Source organism: Ochotona princeps, chromosome 8, assembly GCF_030435755.1.
Source record: "Ochotona princeps isolate mOchPri1 chromosome 8, mOchPri1.hap1, whole genome shotgun sequence".
NCBI classification, from domain to species: Eukaryota; Metazoa; Chordata; class Mammalia; order Lagomorpha; family Ochotonidae; genus Ochotona; species Ochotona princeps.
Window position 1 is genome coordinate 45055984 of NC_080839.1, and position 23741 is coordinate 45079724.

Genomic DNA, 23741 nt, shown 5'->3' on the forward strand with positions numbered 1-23741 from the left:
GGAGGCTGCTGCGGGCGGCATGGGCGATGGGGGCGCCGAACGCGACCACGGCCCCGCGCACCGGGCGGAGTCTAGGCGCGCCGGGAACCTTGGCGGAACGGAGGACTCGCGGGCCGACGGGGATTGCCGAAGTCCAAGGGAGGTTGCGGGAACCTCCGCCTCCAGCCCGGCGGGCTCCCGGGAAAGCGGCGGCGACAGCGACGGGCAGCCCGGGCCGGGCGAGGCGGACCACTGCCGCCGCATCCTGGTGCGAGGTAAGGGGACGGCCAACAGCCCAGGGTCCCCGAGGGCACCCATCAAACCCCTTCGGCAGTACCCACTTTCCAGTTCATGTGCTCATTCATTCACCATCCAGTCATTCATTCAGCGAATAATATTTTGAGCGTCTATTGTGTGTTGGACTCAGTTGAGTGCAGGGGACAAAGCGCCGAGCAGACCGAAGAGGTGTCTGCTCCTCGGCCTTACAGTTTTCTTTCTTTTTTTTTTTTTTTAAGATTTATTATTATTGGAAAGCCGGATATACAGAGATGAGGAGATACAGAGAGGAAGATCTTCCGTCCGATGATTCACTCCCCAAGTGAGCCGCAAAGGGCCGGTGCGCGCCGATCCGATGCCGGGGACCAGGAACCTCTTCCAGGTCTCCCATGTGGGTGCAGGGTCCCAAAGCTTTGGGCCATCCTCGACTGCTTTCCCAGGCCACAAGCAGGGAGCTGGATGGGAAGTGGAGCTGCCGGGATTAGAACCGGCGCCCATATGGGATCCCGGGGCGTTCAAGGCGAGGACTTTAGCCGCTAGGCCACGCCGCCGGCCCGGCCTTACAGTTTTCAACCCCTGGAGCCCGTCCCCTCCCTCTAGGCCCATCCCTGCGGGCGACTCTGGCGGGGGCAGAGATCAGGGCGCGGGATGCTGAGAGCCAAGTCCCCGCCCCACGTGCTTCGCGGCAGATGCAGGGGGAAAGGCGTCACGCGCGTTCCGCGGGGACAGGACGTAGGGAGGCCAGCGTCGGCAGCCGCGGGAGGAAAAGGCCAGGGATCCGGCGCACGGCCGCCTGGTCTCCCATCCCCAGGATCCGGGACCCGCACAGGTTGCTGCCGGCAGAGGGTACGGGATGCGGAGGGTGGCGTACGCCGCGCTCTCCCGCTAGGGCTTCGCTCATTCGGCTCCCACTTCTAACGGAGTCAGGGCCCAGCCGACTCTCGGCGCTGCCTTCTCCTGCCCTTTCGCCTCTCCCGGTCTCGGTCGCTCCTCGGCTCTGCTCTCTTTTCCCGGCCATTTTTGGCACGAAATTCGCCTTCCCAGCACGTTTTTCCCGCAAAGCATCCCGCCAAACCGGGACTCCCCAGACCCCCAACGTGAGCCTTACTCGAAGCTAAGGAATCCTCTTTCACTGGAATCGGGCCTTGCCCAGCGAGCTGGGAAGGGGATGGGATCTGAATGCCGTCTCCCCACCCCACACCCCCAGCTTAGTCCCTTTGGCCAAACCTGAAGTCTGCGGGCCCCGCCTTCCCAAAGCCTGGGTTAGCGGACTCCTTCGGCTTCTTCCCACTGCGTTCTCCAGCCTCCCCTTTCCGCGCTCCCCTCCTGGCAGCCACAGAGCCTCTGGAGGCCACCAGCCGGAGCTAGCTTCTTGTCCTCGGCCTGGGGCCAGTGCACTGGCTTGAAGTTGGCTCCAGGGTCGCTCCAGCGCCAGGATCCTGAGTGTAGCTAAACTTACCTTTGCAACACCTTGGCCTGTGTGGTCAGGACCTTCCTGTAGCCACCGAGAGCGCCCTTGAGATGGGGGCGGGGGGGCAGGACTAGGGTGGGACAGGGAAGCAGCTTTACATGCAGGTGACTGAGGACTGACCTGCTTTGAATCCTGAAACCTTGAATTTCAGAAACATTCTTGGTGCCAGTCATGGTCACCCGAGTGACCAGTGCTGCTTTGGGAGCAGGCTTGGGTCAAGGTAGACCACAGGGGTTTCTAACAGGTACATGGACCCAGGTTGGGAACCTAGGATCATACTAGATTGCATTTTGCAAACTACAGGGTGTCCTGAGTGTGTGAGAGGCCAGTGTAGACATCTGCTGGGCATCAGAACATGAAACAATCAGGGCTCCATCCGCCCCCAACCCAGTCCCTGCCTGTGACACCTCACACCCGGTCTGTGGGTAATTTTTTTTTTCCTGCTAGGGCTGTTGTGAGTTCTGGGCCCATCTGTCACCTACTGTACTCCACTAGCCCAGTGTGTAAAATAAATGTATTTTGTGTAAAGCATCAGACAATCTTTAGGTGTGGAATGACTTAGCCAACCCACTACCCTGTAAGGTAAGGCCACCCAGGTCAGGCCACGATGCCTCTGAGTGTGTCTTCAGAGGATGCCGTTTTGTTGTTGTTGTTGTTGTTGTTGTTGTAAGTGTATGCACACAGCACGAGGCCCTTATTTTTAGAATCACTTTTCTTTAGATCATGGAGATGCTAGCTACAAAGCACGGTGGATATATTTATGCACCCAATGAAAATGAAAGTCAAATTGGGACCCTCATATATCCCTCTATTCATCCCCACTAATCCCTCCCAGCCAGGGTCACTTCAAGCCCACCATGGTTCAGGGGAGAGGCGCCGATAAATGAGGCAGGGTTGATTCAGTAGAAGGGAAGTCCACCATTCTTAGGCCCCAGTCCCTCCCTGAAGTCCTGAGTCCTTAAGCTCCAAGAACACACACTCCCAAGCACCTTAGAAGGAAACCTTTGCAAGGTGGAAGGGAGGCTGGGATGCGTCTTCCCAACCCTGCCTCCTCCCTCAGAAGGAAGGGCCCGCTTCCGCTTCCTTTGGCTCCTTTCCACCACTTTCTTTCTGACCTCCCTGCCTGAGGGTGCAACGCAGGCTGTTGAAGGATTTCTCTGCCCAGAACTAGGGAAAGTTGATTCAAACCATTGGCCTAACAGCCCTTGCAGCCGAACCAGCTCCTTTGTCTCTCCTTTGTCCCTAGGGATGCCCCCCTCCCCTTGTAGGGGGCGCTCAAGGATCTGAGGTGTGTCTTTAACACTACAAAGACCCAGCAGGATTCCCAAACTTTGTCCTTTGAGGAGGTGCAGGTAGTTTGAGGCCACTGGTGGAGAAGGCCTGGACCTCTTCCAACTCACCCGGCCCTTGCCGGATCTCCAGGCCCAGGGCGCAGGGAGCTGGCAGTATTGGAAGGAGAGCGGCCCAGCGCTGCAGAATCAGGGCCCCTTCGCCGAGCACGGGACAGCCTTCCCCAGTTCTGCCCGCAGGACCCTGGAAGCCTTCCCTCTCGCTTCAAGGAACAGCTCCGAGGGTGTCTGCGGTGTGTTAAAATGAAGGCCGCTCTAGGCACGGCTGCCAGGGGTGCAGCGCACTGCAGGCGGCCGCACTCCATCACCGCCTGCCCAGGGCGGCCAGACATCCGCCTAGGCCCTGCAGCTGCTTAAGCCGTGCCCAGGCCGGTGTGTACCCCGGGAGGGGCCGGCGAGGGGCGAGGAAGGAGGATCTGGAGCATCTTTTTGTTTCACATTTGGAAAGGACTAGCCAGCTGCCAGCGGGAAGCCACTGGAATAAACAAGCCTCTCCGCAAGCTGTGGAGGAGCATGCACCGGCTTTTCGTTGGATCCGGGATCTCCCGCTATTCGCTATTCGAAGACGCGGAAGCCTTCTAACCCAAACTCCCTGCTGCCCCACAATCCAGGCGCACCTACGGGTTTGCCAGATTAATCCCGACGCGAATTCAACCAGCTATCTTGAAACAGCAGACGACCTTCTGTGCTGCCCGTCCTCCCTCACCCAAATTTTGCCCCTTCACACCTGGGCTCTGCCTCTGCGGTTCTCCAAACCCCATTGGAGACGTGCACCCTTGGCACCCCTTTCCGGAAGCGGGAGGGATGGCTCCTCGCAGTTTGCCTGGCAGTAATGGCTCACAGCCCCTCACCGACACACCTGCCACACGGCTCTCACCAGCCCTGGAGCGCACAGCCGCTGGGGGCTGGGCCTCTGCCTCCAGCTAGGCACTTTCTGCCCGGGTAAGGTCCTGGGGAAGGCAGGCTAATCTCAGCAGGAAGCGCTGCCAAGAACCCCGCGGCAACAGATCCCACAGTCGGAACACCCAGCAGCAGGCCAGGCCCTAGCCCCCACGCACGCACGCACTGCCCGAAGACCACACGCGGGGGCCTGCAGCGTCGGGGGCTCCTTCTAGGAGCTGATTGTGGAAACAGAGCCGCCTGGTATCCATTTGCTTTCTGCGACTCTCCAGCAGTCATAGGGCCTGGGGAGACAGAGCGCTGGTGCCGGTCCGGCGCTGCAGGCGGGCTTTGTGGCAACAAGATGGAGGCAGGGGAGCTTGTGGTGGAGTGAGTGAGTGTGTGTGTGTGTGTATGTGTGTTGGGGGAGAGCTTGATATTATTTGCGGCAGTGCCCAAGTTAAAGACACCTGCCAAGTTTGCAAAATTCATACAGGGGACTGTGCTTGGCGATTTTGGTTTTGCTTTGATATATTATTGTTATTATTATTTGTGGTGGGTCTTAGATTACTTAATTTTCTTAGAGTTGCCAAGAAAATTGCCATCCTCATCACCATCATCACCAACTGTTTCACTCCACAAACACCCACACCCATCCAACCAGAAGTGAGGGACTCCAACCCTTGAGACAGGTATTCCAACCCAGGCTGCTACCCAGGCAGCCTCCCAGGGTCTGCATTCGCAGGAAGCTGGAATCTGAAGAAAACCCAGGGACTCCCACAGGGTACACAGGTGCCTTCTCCCCTAGGCCAAACCCCTGCCCAAGGGGCTGTCCTGGTCTTTCTGGGCATGGCAGCACACCCACCTTCTCACTTTGGAGCCAGGTTTCACCTCTGGTCTAGTCTTTCTTTTTCCTTAACACAAGTACACATGCACACGCACACGCACGCCACAGGAACGTAGAAGCATGATGAATTCAGTTTGCATTTCCCAGGAACCCCGCGGGGTGGGTTAGCTAGCGCCTTCTCTTGTCATGGGACCCAGTGCTCCTGGGGCCACCTCTACCTTCTCCTCCCCAATTTCCCCCATTCACAGACCAGGGAAGGTAGCCTGGGGTGAGTCCACAAGCCCGGGAGCCCCGGAACTCTCCAAAGGCAGGACACGGAGGCTGGGGCCGGGGCTTACAAACCCGGCGCGGCTACACCCAAGGTAGCATCCCTGCCTGCTGCGCATCGCTGCAGCACAAGGGCACATCTACACCTTTGGTTGGCCTGGTCGCCATTTTTTCTACCACCCACTGGCTGCAAGCCTTCCTCTGGTTCGCCAAATTTCTTTGATTTCTGTTTTAACCAGGAAGGAGAGGTCTGTCAGAATGAATGAATTTTGCATCTATTTTCCGTCTGCTTTATCTAAAACAGCCACTTTTCCCGGAGAACGGGTCGAGGATTTTGTGGCTGTGAGATCGCCAAGTTCGGACCTATCCAAGAGTCCCTGGGACCTGACTCCTCACTCCCACCCCTGGGGGGCTGGGATCCTGGCTACCAAGTCAAGAGCGGGGGTACCCAGGACAAAGCGCTATGAGATCGCAGCTGCAGGGGCTTGCCACGGCCCAGACCCACGTCGAGTCTTCACTGCAAGGCCTTGACTTTGTGGGTTCATGGACTGCTTACACAAACGTGCGTGCGCTCCTCCTGCACGCTACCCTAACCTGGCTGAGACTGCCTAGGCGCAGCTTCCGGCTCTGGAGATGACCTCCCGACCCTGCCCCCACAAGCCAGAGACCCGTGGGCCCTTGTGGCTCGTGCGCACCTACCTACACGACGTCCCCAGACTTGTTCCAAGCATTCAGTAGGTACTCACTGAATACACATCCAACAAATGAGAGGAGTTTGCTCACGGCTATGAGGGCGCCAGCCAGGAAGGACGAGTGTTCTGAAAGGATGGCAAGCAGGGCCGAGCCCAAAGCATCGCTAGCAAGCACACCAGGGGCATAGCGCTTATTATTAATGGAATTGCCAAGCAATCCACCTCTTCCGGAGCCACTCTAAAGACGCTTGAAAATCGGCGTCCGCTATGTCTCCACCTGTCCCCCGCACCCGCGCTCCGTAGGTAGGTGGGCAACTGTCGCGAGGAGCGGCTTCGAAGCCCCGCGCGGCCCGCACAGGGCCAGGAGGGCAGTGAGTCTGGCTTTCGGAGGCAGCTTTGTGGGGAAACAACTACGTAGCTACCCTACCCTCCCGGCAGTTGCCTGCAGCCCCGGGCGGCGAAAGCCATTGTTTCTTCAGCTTTGGAATCAAAAGCCACTCCCGGATACTGGTCCCCTTCTATTTTCACCCAGGGAGTTACGTCGGGGCAGGGGAACACTCCCCGACCCCTCACGCCAGGCCCTTTGTTGACAGGTGGATTGAGGTGGGGCTAGTGCTCCAAAAAAAAAAAAAAAAAAAAAAATTAAATCAGCTGTGCCCAAACAGCCATTTGTTACTGGTGTGAACGTCCAGGCAATTTTTCCACGCTCCACACAAACATATAAATAAAAGCGAAAGTAAAGCACGTTGGCAGTTTTGTAACTTACCTTTGAAAAATTTAATCAGCAGCAATCATCTTTTCAGCTCAACCAGTTTGTGCAGTGGAAACAAGTTATCCCTCTGGCGGAGGCAACTCTTATCCCAAGCTCTGGAGGGCGTTCTGGGGAGTGCTTTTTCGTAATGGAAGCACTGGGAAGCTTTCAAGGCAAAGTTCCTGGAGCCCTCCTCCGAGTATGTCCACGGGATAAATCCCTAACAGTTGCAGTCGCCGCTGCTGCAAAGGGTGGAAACGCCATTTTAACTTCATTCAATTGTAAAAAGAGATCCTTCAAAACGGGTTCTTTTTCCAAGCGTAGAAACATTTTGTTGTTGTTGTTAAATCCACAGCGGCCAGGTTTGCACACTGCCTGGAAGGCATCCATTTTGCAAGTTTACTAATGTGTCCTTCAAGATACTGATTGTGAATGTGGGCGGTCTTTATTATCTTCTCCTCCAGTCAACCTTGACGTGTAAATAACTTGTTTATAGACACATAGTACTGCATTTATAGGAAGGAGATGAGCAGATTGTGTATTGAGTAATGAGTGCCCTATGGACATGTAGCTGGTCTCTTATCTGTTGCTCTCTAAAGAAGGCCTGGTCATTACCCAACACTTGGGTGTCCTGTCAGGGAAGCTCCTTTAAGTGGGTTACTGGGTCAAAGGATGTCTTGTATTTGTAATCTGGAAGATAATACCAAACTGTCCTCCATAAGAGTAGCAATTTACACTCACCAGAAATGCCTGCAGGTGCATTTGGTTGTCCCTGTTCCCACTGTATACCTTGATATTTTCAAATTATTCTGGGGGCAAGTTAGCCAACTTTGTCATCTCCTTGCATGGGGCATTATCTGTCTACCTTTGTTGCAATGTGGAGTGGTGTTCAGTCTCTTTGACATTTTAGTCTTCACTTCTTTGGTCACTGGTGAAGCCGAGCACCTTTCCATGTGTCTTCAACAGCTGTGTCTTACATAGTCTCTCATCCCTTTGGCTAGTTCTGATTTTCAAATAACCCTCTCCTGATTGATTTCTTTTATAGGTAGTATTTTACTGTTTTCAATATGGTTTGCTTTTTTATAGAGGTTTATTTATTTATTTGAAACATAGACTTAGAGAAGGAGCTACAGAGGGTAAGGTCAGTTGGTTTACCCCCCAAATGGCCACAACAGTCTTGCACTGAAGCCAGGGGCTGGGAGCTTCATTCTGATTTGCCACATGGGTGTTAGGGGCCCAAGTACTTGGGTCATCTTCTTGAAGTTATGATTTACCATTTAATTTTATGCTATTATTTATGAATCATAAAATCTTTTTAAATTATAAAAGCAGTTCATCCTACTTTAGTATGTGATTCAAAAGTAGAAGTCTCCTCATTTCTCTCCCATTACATACTTTCATTCTCAGGATTTGTCTCTCAAACTTTCCCTATAATTGAAAAACAAATGTACCAGCTACATATTACAAAAATTGATTTTAAAAAGATTTATTTATTGGGCTTGGTGGCATGGCCTAGTGGCTAAGGTCCCTGCCTTGATCCCATATGGCCCCTGGTTCTAATCCCGGCGGCTCCACTTCCTCTCTATCTCTCCTCCTCTCAATATATCTGACTTTGTAATAAAAATAAAATAAATCTTTAAAAAAAAAAAAAGATTTATTTATTTTTATCAGAAAGGTAGATTCACAGAGAGAAAGAGAAACAGAGAAGAAGCTCTTCCATCTGCTGATTCACTCCCCAAGTGGCTGAAATGACTGGAGCTGAGCCAATCCGAAGCCAGGAGCTTCTTCCGGGTCTCCCACGTGGGTGCAGGGTACCAGGACATTTGGGCCATCCTGGATTGATTTCCCAGGCCACGAACAGGGAGCTGAATGGGAAGCAGGGCCGCTGGCCATTTGAAATTCTAGTGTGTGCAAGGTGAGGACTTTAGCCACCAGGCTTCTGTGCCTGGCCCACAAAAATTGATTTTTTGTGAATTACTTTTTCAAGTGAATATTTATGGCAATATGTCCATCTAGAGCTGGCACATGGTTTTTAACAACTGCATAACACCCCACAATATAGTTTTCATTTATTTGTTTATTCAGTTCCCTGTGGATAGAAATCACACTGTCACTACTACAGGTGATGCTGTGCTAAATATGTTTGTATCTTTATTTGAGCAAATGGTTGTTAGAGGTCTAATTGCTGACCTTACAACTTGGAAACTGCAGAATACAAGGTGGTATATTTTGTTATGATTGTTAAGGAATGATTGTTAATTTGGGGAGTGATAATAGCATCTGCTGATTCACTCCCCAAGTGGCCACAATGACCAGTGCTGTGCCAATCCAAAGCCAGGAGCTTCTTCCAAGTCTGCCATGCAGGCGCAGGGTCCTGCTTTCCTGGGTCACGAACAGGGAGCTGGATGGGAAGCGGGACAACGGAGACACGAACCAGTGCCCATATGGGATCCCAGCCCATGCAAGGCAAGGACTTTGGCCACTAGGCTACCGGGCCAGGCCCTTAGGAGTTAATTTTTTAAATCCAGGCCTATATTCTTACAATTCCATGTCTAAAGAATTTAAAGTTTTTCTTTGGTACTCAAGAGGGGTTGGTTCTAGAACACCTGGTAGAGACAAGAATGTGCAGATGCTCAAATCCTTGTGTCAAATGGTATTGTCCCTTCTCAGGACCCCTCACAGCCCTCTGCAGACTTTGAGTCAGCTCTAGATTACTTATAGTCTCTATGACAGTTTAAACTAGGTGCCATGGCCAGGGTTGTTATTCTGTGTTCTACAGAGAGTAATGACAAGGAAAAAACTGTGTATGTTCAGTAGCGGGCAGTTTTGTTTCCTGAACATTTTTGATCAGCAGTGGGTTGAATCCTGGGATGTGGAGGCCACATGGAGACAGTTATTCTCTCAGTACCTGAATCTAAATGCACCATTACCAGTACACACAAGCGCACACACACACACAGCCCACGACATGCTCCAGGTTTTACAGTCAGACCATTTCAGATGAAAAAACAAAACAAAACAAAACTTCGATTAGCATTTTCACTGCTAGTGAGGTGAGGCGTGTTCTCATCTATTCGTTTTTTATTTTTCTTTCCTATACTGTGGATTTCTTACTTGTATGTTTAGCCAATTCACCACTGGAGTGCTTATCGTTTTTTATGTATTTGGGCAGTTGTAAGCACTCTGTGTATACCAAGGAAAGGAGCCCTTTTCCTGTGACATGTGCTGGAAACATCTCCTAGGTTTTCTGTTTCGTAAGAAAACCTTAGCATGAGAGTTGTTTTATCTTCCCTCCTTCCTTCCTTCCTTCCTTTCTTTCTTTCTTGTGACTAAATTTTAAGCTAATCCTATCTTATGGTTGTTTCCTTCAGGGTTTTCATATTTTGGTTCTTGGTTAGACATATCTTCTGCATCCAGAGTTGAAGATATGTTATACACACACACACACACAGAGGCACAGGCAGTTATTCCTTGTATCTGTGAGGGACCTGATTTTAGAAGCTCCAGGGGACAAACACTCAAATCCCTTATGTAACACGACATCCTATTTGCGTATAATCCACACACATAGCGCCTCAAGTCATCTCTGCATGACTTACACCTAATGCAATGTACATGCTATTACAATGTTGCTGGCACAGGTGGATTTTTTTTTTACTGAATATTTCCAGTCCCCTATTAAACCATGGATGCAGAAAAATAAGCATATGATAATATATACACATCTCTGATATGTTTTGTTACGACTCTTTTTTTTTTTTTCTGTTACATAGGCTTGGCAGCAAACCAAATTACTAAGGAAATGAACAAGATGATGTGGGAGATATACTTTCTCTCCCAACCAGTGTCCACTCTCCAGATAGCACAGAAGCGTGTCATATTTTTCCTGCCCGATTAGTCCTTATGGGGCATACACTGACACAGATACACAGAGTTACACATGTGTGTGAACAGTGCTGTTTCACTCAGCAGAGACAAGGAGCATGCTTCTATGCTGGAGTGTGGAAAGGGGCAGCATTCTGGCCAACAGCAGCCACTGACGCTTCTGCTGGGATCTCATCACTGACTCTCCTGCTGATAACATTCAACTTTCTCCTTTTTATTTTTCTCCTCTTACAAGCCACACTATAACAACAACAAACCCTTTTTTTTTTTTTTAACAATCCATTATGATGACATTTATTTGGGCTAGAAGGCTCCAATATCCCTAGGACAAACAGAACGCATCTTGAATTGGAAAGCATTAGGAAACTGCTCTTCAAACATGGTCCATTGCATCACTTTAAGTTGTTCTCAACAGAGCACATGAGGGAACCGGGTTCCACACCTGCGCACATTTCCCAGTGAACCTCAAGGGTGGCAACTAGCCACTGGCTTATTGCTCCCTTTTCTCTGACCCCCTCTTCTTACTAGCCCCTCATAGTTCTTCTCTGAATCATCTGTTCATTTTCTGGTGGGATGCTCAACTTCACTTGCTGGTGTGTAGATGCAGTGTATTCACTAGGCATAAGCCTTAGCTTTGCATGTATTAGCAATATTTCCTCCCTATCTGTCATTTGTCTTTCAGTTGTCACTCTCCCTGTGCTTCTAAATATCAAATCTGTCATTTACTTTCCTTCCTAAAAATTTTTACCTTTTTAATGTTTAGGGACTTGTTTTTTAAAATGATGTCTGCTTATATACACACATATAATATATACTATATATTATATATACTATATATTATATACTATATAGTATATAATATCCTAGTTAGGATACTATATATTATATACTATATACTATACTATACTATTATATACTATACTATATACTATTATATACTATATAGTATATAATATATAGTATATAATATATAGTATATATTATATTATGTATTTATATATACACTTTTTATTTGAGGGCTGGCACCATTAGATAGCAGGTTAAACCTTTTCCTACCATGCTGGCATCCAATATAGGTGTCAGTCCATGTACCAGTTGCTCCATTTCAGATTCAGCTCCCTGCTAATGCACCTAGGAAAGCATAGAAAAATGGACTAAGGATCTGTGGCTCTGCACCTACATGGCAGACCTGGAAGCAGCTCCTGGCTCCTGGCCTTGGACCTGTCCAGCTATAGCCATTGCAGCCATGTGGGGAGTGAATCAGCAGATGGACGCAGAAGTTTCTTCTATGTCTCCCACATGGGTGGCAGGATCCAAGAACTTAGGCCATCTTCTGCTGCTTTTTCCAGGCCACTAACAGGAAACTGGATCAGAAGTGGAGCAACCAGGACACAAACAACCCAGATGGGATACCAGCATTGCAGGCAGTGATTTTACCTGCTACACCACAATGTTGGCCCCATGTTTGTTTTTGCATGCAGACTAGGATATATTACTTTGTTCCAAATAATGATAATTGTTCAAAAGCACTATCCTTTTTTAAACTTTTCAAAAATATTTATTCATTTGAAAGAGTTAGAGAGGGAGAGACAAAAAGAAAGTACCCATTAGCTGGTTCACTTCCCAAATGGCCACCAGTTGTCGTCCCAAGCAAAGGCTGCTTGGGCGGAATTTGCCCTCCGCATCCTCAGAACTCACTCCTCTTTGAGAGGAAGGGAGGGACAGCGACTCAGGCCCTGTTCCATCTCTTCACAAGCGTTTTCACTCTAACCAGTGTCTATGCACAGGAGGCCTTTGTGTGAAAGCTGGCCTTCCCTCCTGGCTTCCCTGGAACTCCCCCCAGAGCTTTGTAAGGATGGGCTTGGTTCTGTGCAGAGACAAGGCTAAGGTAAATGCTTGACAATGCCACAGTGGATCTGTCCCTCGTGTGATCCTGTCCCAGGGCTCAGGGGCTCACCTTGGCCCTTGGAAGCCCAGGCTGACAAAGCTTCATCATGTTTCTTCTTTCTTCTAAGACTTATTTATTCATTTGAAAGTCAGAATTACAGAGATAAAGAGAGGAAGAGAGAGATCTTCCATTCACTGATTCACTCTCTAAATGGCTGCAATGACAAGGGCTAGGTCAAGCTAAACCCAGCAGCCAGGAGCTTCTTCTGTGTCTCCTATGTGAGTGCAGAGGCCCTAGCACCTGGGCCATCTTCCTCTGTTTTCCCAGGCACATTAGCAAGGAGCTGGATCAGAAATGGAGCAGCCAGGACCTAAGCTCACACTCTCGGGGGATGTTGCATTGCGGGCAGTGGCTTTACCTGCTGATGCCACAGAGCTGGCCCTGAACCTTTGTCTTCACTCCTGCTTTCAGAACTAGCACAGTGGAAGAAGAGGGTCTGGCAACACACACACACAATATGTTTATGGAGTTTTTGTTACTTGGGAGAGAGACAATAATATTCTCCTAATTTATTTTTGTTAGAAATTGTTTTAGAGGCTAATGTTAACAGCAATCTCTTAAACCATATCACCAGTGATGCCAACATACTGTATTGGCATGCCAATTTCAAGTCTTGGCTAATGTTTCCAACATAGCTCCCTGATAATGCACCTGGAAAAAGCAACAGAAGATGGCCCAAGCGCGTGGCTGTTGCCATCCACATGGGAGTTGCTGACTCAGCTCTGGCTTGTTCCAGCCCCGTGCATTGAGGCCATCTGGGGAGTGAGCCAGCAGATGGAAGATCGCTGTCTTTCCTTCCTTTTCCATGTCACCTTGTCTTTCAAATAAACAAATAAATCTTTAACATAAACTATTTTAAAATAAACTATTTTAAATCTGTTATCTGACTTCCCTCCAATGCAAGGACCAGAACCTTGTCTGTCTTGCCAACTTCTGTACCCTAAGACACTGGATTAGAACCTGGCTTGTAGAATATATTTACCAAGTATATGTTGGGGGTCAACAAATAGCACAACAATTAAGACACACAGTCTGGGGCTTCCCCACGCTTTATCTTGGCTCAAGTCTTGACTGCACTACTGATTCCAGCCTACTGCTATTGGGTACTCCGGGAGGCAGCATCTGGTAGATCAAGTACCTGGGTCCCTAATATCCCTGTGGGAGATGTCTGGTTGAACTGGCTCCTGGTTTCAGCCTGACCCCACTAGCTCTTGTGGGTAATTGATACATGGTATTTCATAATATAATAAATTCTTAAGCCACTTCCCTGTGGGTAACATTGTAGATAATTTCAAGGTTGCAATATTTTGAGCAATGCTGCAAAAACATTATAACATTGCAACATCATTACTGTAAATAGTTTGGAACACAGGAGCCTTTTTTTTCCCCTAAAATGAACTAATTGGAGCAAAAGTTAGTTGCCTCATTAATCTTGATAAATGCAACCTTTAAATCATATAGCAGTGTAGGGTGCTTCCCACAATACAGAGCGTGTAGGCTTCCCTCCTCCGGGGCATCATTGCTTTATTTCATAATTTGCTGATGTCTTTCCATACCCGTGGATGATAAATGGCTTTCTCTCGTTGCTTGACCTTTCATTATCCTGACTGCTGTGAGCTATGCTCATCTTTTTGTGTGTACATTGGTATTTTTATGGCTATTTGTGTGGGTGACCCAGATTATCTGATCATTTCTGTTAGATTTTCCCCTTTGTAAAAAATGCATCTTGTTATTATATAGTTACATATGTACATAATGTATATAATAATTTATGTAGTTATATCCAATGTCATATTCTGGATATTATTTCTTTGTCCCCTTTAAAAGTATTTTCTTTAAACTTGGCTCTTGAATTTCACCTTGACTTGGGCACTGTTGCCACACAAGTTTTGCTTTAGTAGTCAAATACAGTCCTTGTATTTCCTCTGCAGCCTCTAGTTTTGTATCCTTAGAATATTCCTTCTAAGCCTAGTGTTCTAGAAAATATGTTTCCATATTTCCTGCAATGACTTCATCATTTTACAGTCTGTAATATCCTCTATATTCCACCTGAAACTTATTGCTATTTTTGGTATAAGGCAGGAATTCTTATGGTACAAGAAAGGAATTTGATTTTATTCCTAAAAGACAATTTAAGGTCACCAAAATACTTAATTCCGTTTTGTATATTATTTATTTATTTATCCATCCATCAATTCATTCATTTATTTGAAAGGTAGAGTTACAGAGAGAGAAGAAAAGACACAGAAAAAAAGATGGAAAAGAAAAAAGAGATCTTCTAGCATCTCTTTCCTAAATAGCTGAAATGGCCTGGGCAAGGCTAGGCTAGGATGAAGATAAAAGCCAGGAACTCCATCCTGTTCTCCCAGGTGGGTGGCAAAATGTAACAACTCTTTACACAGCAATCAGATTGTATCTGTAACCTACAGCCTGGAGATGATTGGAAGTATGCAGGAGGATGTGCCACATGCAGATACTGCACCATGTCATAGAAGAGACTTAAGCATCTTGGGATTCTGGTGTCAACAGGGGGTCATGGAACCAAACCCCAGTGGGGTACTGAGGCATGATGTTTGTTCCACATTTTATCATATTTATGTAGATCCACAGAGCCACCATCACAAACATACAAATCTGCTGCGTCACCACAAGGGGACTTCACTGTCCTGTCTACTGGGAATTACATCCTGCCACCATCCTCAAGCCTGGCAATCACTGGACTGTCTTCTACTTCTATGATTCTGTAATATTTCAAAAGATTTGTTTTCCTCTTCTTGGAAAGACAGAGTGACATAAATCAATTAATTTTAAAGACAAAGTGATAGGTCTTCTATCTGCCAGTTCAGTCTTTGCAAGCTTATGACAGCAGGTCTGAGCCAGGCTGAAGTTGGGAGCTTGAAGTCTATCCAGGTCTCCCATGGGGAGGCACTGTCCCAAGTCGGGGGCCCTCATATGCTGCCTGAAGGGTGAACAGGAATCAGAAGTAGCCTTGCATGTGAGGAATTAGGAGCAAGGGCACTCAGGCTAACTCAGATGAAGGATTCTAGAAGGACTACCCAGTCCCAGCAGTTCACAAGGAGCTCCCTGCAGACAGCACCTCCCAGCACAGCCCCTTTCATGGGAAATGATGAACCTTCCAGAAAATTTTAACCAGAACCTAAGTTCTCTTCATTGGAACTGTGGTGCCACAGGTTACAGTCCCATCCCATATTTGAGTTTCAGCTGCTCCACTTCTCCACTTCTGGTGGAGCCAATACACCTGGGAAAGCAACAGGAGACGGTCTGAATGCTTAGGGCCCCTGCACCCATATGGGAGACACAGGTGAAATTCCTGGCTCCTAACTTTAGCCTGGCCCAATCCTGGCTGTTGTGGCCATTTGAGACTTGAACTACGAGATGGAGGATCTATCTCTCTTTCTGACCCTTTCTCTGCCACCTTGCCTTTCAAAATAATATTTTTTTAAAAAAATATTCCCTTAATCATAACATACTAAGTGAATTATTAAGGAGTACAAAAAAGAGGGTATTCCTTATATAAGACGAGGGTGTCTTTGCGTCTATGAAACATCACCAGTGTAGCCTTGAGTAAGGTACTTAAAGGCAGGCTTCTATTGTCTCACCTGTGAAATGGGATGATTATGGTTCCAATTTCATTAAGATACTGGGTGGTTAAAGTAGTTACCTCTGTGCCTGGCCCAGAGCGAGAACCGCAAAGTTCCAGCTGTGACAACCAGATGGGAGAAGTCATCACCTTCACTACTGCTGGCCACGCTGCAAACTCCAACCGTGGCCGCCCCCTGCAGGCAGGTGGATGTCCTGCAGCTCTGTCCCCTGGGTTTGCTCAGGGTTGCCTGGGGTGTGAGCTCCTGCTGCCACCAGAATTCTGACCTACTTGTCAGCAGTTTCACTGTTACAACATCAGTTGTTAGGAATGGTTTCATCAATTACAGGATACAATGCTGCCAGTTGTTAGAATCTATTTTTTTTTAAATTTTTATTTGAAAGGCAGAATTAGAAAGAAGAGACACAGAGAGATCTTTCATCTGCTGGTTTACTCCCCTGAAGGGCCCAGAGCTAAGTCAGTCCAAAACCAGGAACCAGGAGCTTTTTCTGGGTCTCCCACATAGGTGCAGGGACCCTAGTCCTTGAGCCATCCTCGACTGCTTTCCTAGTCCGTAAGGAGGGAGCTAGAGCAGAAGTGGAGCCAGCCAGGACGTGAACCAGCATCCATTTGGGATGCCAGTGCTGCATGCAGAGGCTTAGTTTACAATGCCACGGCACTGGCCCCAGAATCTAATTTTTAATATAAAATGTTCTGATCACCCGTTTCAAGCCATCAGGTCACTGTGTGATGCTCCAGGGAAATCGTCTCTACCCCTCCAGTTCATGCACCAGAGTGATGTTTCCATCAGGGGTGGACTAGACACAGCAGTGGCCGCATATAGGATCATGGAGCAGCTGCTGCAATGTGGTAGCACGACATCCTGTACTTATGTTTGCAGAGATCCTGGGGTAAACAAGCCTCCAGCACTGCCAGTCACGGCTGGTAATAGCACTTATACTTTTTGCATTTTTTTTAAAGATTTATTTTTATTGCAAAGTCAGATATATACAGAGAGGAGGAGAGACAGAGAGGAAGATCTTCCACCTGATGATTCACTCCCCAAGTGATCGCACATCCGGTGCTATGCCGATCTGAAGCCAGGAACTAAGAACTTCCTCCAGGTCTCCCACACAAGTGCAGGGTCCCAAGGCTTTGGGCCGTCCTCGACTGCTTGCCCAGGCCACAAGCAGGGAGCTGGATGGGAAACAGGGCTGCCAGGATTAGAACTGGTGCCCATATGGGATTCTGGCACATTCAAGGCGAGGACTTTAGCCGCTAGGCCAAGGCACCGGGCCCATACTTATACTTTCGTGCTAGAGCTAGCAACAGGTCACCATGCAGGAAGCCACAATACAGTCTTGTGCCTGCCAAGTCTCCACAGCAGGAGGCTCCGCTGGGTGTGACCTCCAGCATGTACACTCCATGCTAGTCCCTCTACAAGGTCACCCAGTGGAGGAGGTCTCAGGACACATCTCACTGTGAACCAGAGCATGACTGCTATGTACACACAATACCACCACCTCCAGCTCTTTCTGGCTTTTGTTGAGCCCTTTATTATACTTAGTTCTTTATGTGGACTACGTAGCAGACATGGGCTGCAGTGCCCAGTACTTACTTAGTGGGCTCCAAGTCACTGTGGAGGCTGCATGCAGAAGACACTGGCTCAGAGCTCAGCTGACGGCCCTGCTCTTCAGGACCAGGTACAAGCACGGAGACTGGCCAAAGCCGTAAGGTGCCCAGCAGCCTTGTGATCGTACCTGGCCTTGGGCTCCTCCTGGAACTCCTGGAACTTCACACAAACTCACCTCCTCATACAGGCAACAGACTTCCCCATACACATGTTCACAGGCATGTGCACACACACACACAGACGGCTGCTGAGTGGTGTGTCCAGGAAGCCTGACCTGACAGGTCACAGCCAATTTCCCCTATACTGGAGGACTCAATCTATTTATTTCCATCAGTTCTTTACAGAGAGCACAGTCTGATTGGGTGAGAGTGAGGCAGATGTAATATTTGTCCTGGTCCACACATTACAACCAGCCCTTATATGTAATATCCTGCATTAGCTGGTCAAGGAAGTTGAGCCCAAAAAGGATGAGCAACTTTTCATTGTCACAGCCAAGCCCAGGCCCCAAGAGCTCTTGGATAGCATGGCCTCTAACTCAGATGCTTGTTGATGACCTAACTCCTTAGCTAGCAGACTAACCCGGTTCCCCTCACGGTCCTCCACAGATGCCAAGGGGACCATTCGGGAAATTGTCCTGCCCAAGGGCCTGGACCTGGACCGACCCAAGCGGACACGCACATCCTTCACGGCTGAGCAGCTGTACCGCCTGGAGATGGAGTTCCAGCGCTGCCAGTACGTGGTGGGCCGTGAGCGCACTGAGCTGGCTCGCCAGTTGAACCTGTCTGAGACACAGGTAAGGGCCCAGGGCCAGACCCTTCTGCCCTAATCCTGGCAGTCCGGAAACTTCCTGGGGTATGTGTGAGACCTGTAGGCTGCAACAAGGAAACCCAACTTTGAAGGAGTTCAGCCACGCATGAAGGAAAAATTCAAAGCTGCAGGAAATCAGAGTAAATAAATACAGCACTAACAAGAGGGAGTCAGTGAATGCTAACTGGGCCCTTCCAGATGTAGCAGGTGCTTCTGGTGAACACAGGAAGCAGCCGGAAGAGGAGGAGGGGAACTCAAGATGCAGAGAGTGCTATGAGGGATGCTAGCACTATCTGATCCAACTATGAAGTTCCAGAACTTTAAAAGTGTTTTAATTTATCTATCTTCCCTTGAAAGGCTAAGAGAGAGAAAGAGTCATTCTATTCATTGGCCCACTTTCCCAAATGACTGCAACCCGAGGCTGGGCCAAGAGCCTAGAATCCATTCTAGGTCTGTCATGTGGGTGGCAGGAACCTCAGGACATGAGCCATTACCTGTTGCCTCTCAGGATGTGCATCAGCAGGAAGCTGGATTGGAAGCAGAGCTAGGATTCAAACCATGCACTCCGATGTGGGATGCAGGTGTCTCCAAGTTGGGGTTTATCTGTTAAGCCAAAGGCTCACCCCACAGAGCTGGGTTTGAGGCAAGAATTCTGGCACCCATCTGATGACCTTGTCCCCACTTGTCAAAACGTGTCTCAGAGACTTTCAGGTCAGCTCCAGCAAGTAATTGGATCTCCCCTATGAAGGACAACCAATATTTGCATTGTAAACAGTAACCCAAACCAGACCCATGAAGGGAGGGAGAGAGGAAAGCAGGGAAGCTGCAGGAGGCCCTGTGTGTGGCTGCTGATCTTGTCCCTGACACGCCCACGGCATTTCAGCCCAACTCTCATGCTGTGTCCCAACACAGTTCCTCTAGTCCTGCAAGGCTCCCCAACCCTCCCTCTGGCTGGCCGGCCCCCTTCAGAGGGGGCGAGCAGATACCCCTGAACACACAGGAGCAGTAAGCCAGGAACTCTGAATGGGGTGAGGGTAGAAAGAAAGGCACCCCAAGAGAAGGAGGGCAAGGCCGGGAACCCAGGCCTGCTGGGGAGGGCCTGATGACTTGCAGGGCCTGGCCAGCTCCACCTGGACTTGCTCCCTCCAGCTGCTGCTGCTGCTGCTGCTGCTACACAGCCCCCTGATAACTCTGTCAGCTTCCCTCCAGCTGTGCACACAGTGTGAGAAAGGGCAGGGAGGGAAGCCAGCCAGTGCTCTGAGAGGCGGCTACTGGGTCAGGCTGAAGCTCCAGGGGAAGTCAGGGAGATCCCCTCAAATCCTGAGACAGCCCAGAACCAAAACCTACTCTGTATCTTTGTCCTAATCACCGTCTGCTCAAAACACCAAGTTTTACCCTAAACTCCCCTTGAAGCCATGCTCATACCCTGGCACCCTCAGCAGCAGCCACATCATTGGTCCTTACCTTTCCTTTGCCATGCATCTCATCACTTAGCCCTCCCCAGAGGTCAAGCCTAAGCCCTCTTCCAGAAGACCTTCCTTTAAAAAGAAAATCTACTGGAAAAGCAGAGTATCAAAGGGCCTGGCGCAGTAGCCCAGAGGCTAAATCCTTGTCTTGCAAGCACCAGGATCCCATATGGGCACTGGCTCATGTCCTGGCTGCTGCTCCACTTCCCATCCAACTCCCTGCTTGTGGCATGCAAGAGCAGTCGAAGACGGCCCAAGGTCTTGGGATCCTGCAGCCACATGGGAGACCCAGAAGAAGCTCCTGGCTGCTGGCTTCGGACCAACTCAGCAGCAGCCATTGCGGCCGTTTGGGGAACCAGCGACGGAAGATCTTTGTTTCTGCTTTTTCTCTGAGGATCTTTCTAATAAAAATAAAAGTAAATCTTAAAAAAAGTGCAGAGTGTCAGACAGGGAGAAATGGAGAGGACAGAGAGAGATCTCCCATCTACTGGTTCACTCTCCAATGACTCCAACAGCTAGCACTGGGCCAGGACAAAGCCAGGAACCAAGAAATCCATCCTAGTCTCCCACATGGGCACCACGGAACCAAATATTTGGATCAGTTTCTGCTGCTTTCCCAGGTACATTAGCAAGGAGTCAGGAATCGAGAGAAAGAGAGAGGTCTTCCATCTTCTGGCTCACTCTCCAAGTGTCTAAAACAGCCAGGGTTGGGCCATGCTGAAGCCAGGAGCAAGGAACTCCATCATGGTCTCCCTTGCAGGTGTCAGGGCCCATCATCTGCATCTTTCCAAGGAACATTAGCAAGAAGCCAAATTGGAAGAAGAGCACTTGGGGCCCGAACCAGCATTTTGATAACCCTCTTGCTGCAGTTCCTGTCCCACATTTAATCTACAGAAGATGGCTGTATTGCGAACATTAGCCCCTTTAAGAAAACCAAGCCTCAGAAAGGTTCATTAAGTGGCCCAAGGTTGTTTACATAGAATGAATCTCTGTTTTGTACAACACAGACCCGGCATCTGCCTTCATGTGTCTTACATCCATGTAGATAAACAGCATTTCCAAGAGCGGCAGGTTCTGTGAGGACATGACATGGGGTGGTGACTGCTGGGCGGTCAGGCAGAGGGCCTTCTGGGGAAGAGGACGTTCAGCTTAGATGTGAAGGCCAGGGAAGGCACAGAGGAGGATTCAGAAGACTAGGAGGGTAACGATGAAGACCTGGTGGCAGGAACTGGTATAGAGGATTCTAGAAATTCTAGAGAAGTCAGCAGCCCATGTGGCTGGAGTTGGTGGTAACAGGGTTCATAGCTGGAAACAGAAAGGGGTGACAGGGGGCCTGGGGTCCCTGATGGGTTTCCCCAAGCCGGCTACAAGAAGGCCTTCATGACCCGGCCCTCTGCCTTCTTTCCCTTTTCTCCCTGCCCTGGGCCCTTGTCCCGCCCCTCCCCCCCTGACCCTGCTGTCACCCCTTCCCAGGTGAAGGTCTGGTTCCAGAACCGGCGCACCAAGCAGAAGAAGGACCAGAGCAGGGACCTGGAGAAGCGCGCATCCTCCTCGGCCTCGGAGGCCTTCGCCACCTCCAACATCCTGCGGCTGCTGGAGCACGGCCGCCTGCTGTCGGTGCCCAGGGCGCCCAGCCTGCTGACGCTGACCTCCGGCCTGCCAGGCCTGCCGGGCCTGCCGCCTGCCGGCCAAAGGAGCACCTCCTTGGGCGACCCCAGGAACTCATCCCCGCGCCTCCCCGCGCTGCCGCCGCCGTCAGCCTCGCCCCCGCTGCCGCCCCCGCTGCCCGCCGTGTGCTTCTCGGCGGCCCCGCTGCTGGACCTGTCGGCCGGCTACGAACTGGGCTCCTCGGCCTTCGAGCCTTACAACCGGCTGGAGCGGAAAGTCGGCAGTCCCGGTAGCGGCGGCGGCAAGAAGGCCAGCACTTAAGCCTCCCCGTGCGGCGCGCGGTGTCCCCGAGCACAACCCCGCTCCAGCCTCCTGCGCCCCAGTGGGGCACCGAGCCAGGGGCCCCGCACGGCAAGCGGCGGCCAAGAGACTCGAACACAAAGCCTTGGGACGGCGTGTGTGAGTGTGGTGTGCGTGTGTGTCTTCACTGAAATAAAAAGAAAGCAATGACAAGAAGGGAACAGTCCCTGCAAGCCCCACCTCATTCCGGAAAATGGAGTCAAGGGGGTGGGGGGCCGCTACGGGAAGGGCTGGCGCTGGGGTGGCGCTGGGGTGGGTGGCCAGGACACCTGGCTCTTAGTCTTACCCTTAAGGCTGGGAAACCCATTGCAAGCCCCTGAGCGGGGACTGTGGGGAGCAACCAGCTCCCCACAGAGGGTGGACACTAATAGGTGAGGCCAGGGTTCAGAGGCAGCCAGAGGGGACTTCACAGCCAAGGGGACCTCCCAGCGGGAAGTGTGTGAAGCAGGTGGCTTTCTTTGCTCAAGCCACTGCCTGCTGACTTTATTCTGCAATGACTGCTGATGTGTGGGGAGAAAGCCCAGGGAGGACTTCCAGCTGCCCTAACTGTAGCATAGCCTCCATTCGGACAGCTGGCCTGGGTACCACGTGTTCGTGTGGTCCCTGTCACCCTGTCACTTGTGTACCTGCCTGGGGCCACTCACAGAGCTCTGGCTGTTCCATGGCCCCCAGGGCTCTGCACTAGGTCCTGCCTAGAACACTGTCTGCAGGTGTGTCTGGGCACTGCTTAACTTGTAACTCCACATAGTTAGATGTGCAAGGCAGAGTCCAGCTGTACTTCCTGTTAGTGCTGTTTTTATCTATGTTCTTTTTACTTGAAAGGCAGGGAGACAGACAGACCAAGACAGATCTTCCCCACCCAGTGGTTCACTCCCCACATACCCACAACTGCCAGATTAATGCTGGAGCCAGGAACTCATGCCAGGGCTCCCCTGGGGAAGGCAGGGGCCCTTGAGCCATGACTGCTGCCTTCCCAAGGATGTACATTAGTAGGAAGCTGGATTGGAAGTGGAGCAGCCAGGACTCAAACCAGGCACTACAATCTGGGAGGTAGGCATCCCCAGCCGTGACTTACCTGCTGCCTGAAACACCCTCCAGCTGGACTGCAGGCACCTGAAAGTGAATGAATGTAAGGTGAGAGAGGGCCCTAACATCAGGCCAGGGAGATCAGCCCCATTCCCAGGAAGTGTTCAACTGTGCAGCAGTGTGGTCACTGTGGCATAGTAAGCTAGAGCTTGGGGTGCCTGCTTCCAGTATGAGCTACTCCCAATTCAGTTTCCCGCTAATTTGCATTCTGGAAGGCAACAAATGATGGCTCAAGCACTTGGGTCCCTACCTCCCATCTAGACAACCTGGATGGAGCTCCTACTCTTGGCTTTGGAGTGGCCCAGCCCCACCTATGCAGGCATTTGGGGAGTGAACCAGTGTGTAGAAGACCTCTGTCTCTGTGTCTCTGTCTCTGTCTGTCTCTGTCTCCCCCACCTTTCAAATCAATTAATCTTTTATGTATTTCTTGTAAAGATTTATTTGTGTATTTTGAAAGCTTGAGTGATAGAGAGAAATCTTCTACATCCCACATTGCTTTCCCAGACCACAAGCAGGGAGCCAGGACACAAACTAGAGCCATATGGCATACAGGTACCAAAGGAGGCAGCTTTTTACCTGCTGCACGCACGCACACACACACACATACACACACACTGTGTGAAAGAGAGAAGCTTGTAGAGACCCAGGTGTGATGAAAAAGCCCCAAGTTCAGCTTTGAGGGCTCACAGCCTTGTGGTGGCAACAAGAGAGTTCTCAAGAAAGATGTGTGGTGAATCCAAGGTAGGCCTCTCGGAGGAGGTAGCACTGAAGCTGACAGAGAAAGGAGCTTCTATTTATGTTCAAAAAGATGATGAGGGGAATTTGCAGGAGAAGGA

General features: G+C 50.1%; 1 protein-coding gene across 1 annotated transcript; it reads left to right on the forward strand.

Moving 5' to 3' along the window:
- Window positions 1-19: 19 nt before the first annotated feature.
- Window positions 20-21787, forward strand: VAX2 (ventral anterior homeobox 2). The gene is made up of 3 exons (XM_004582916.2): window positions 20-254; window positions 18184-18371; window positions 21325-21787. The coding sequence occupies exons 1-3, from the start codon at window positions 20-22 to the stop codon at window positions 21778-21780; spliced, it is 879 nt and encodes a 292-aa protein (XP_004582973.2). The 3' UTR covers window positions 21781-21787.
- The last annotated feature ends 1954 nt before the right edge of the window (window positions 21788-23741 follow it).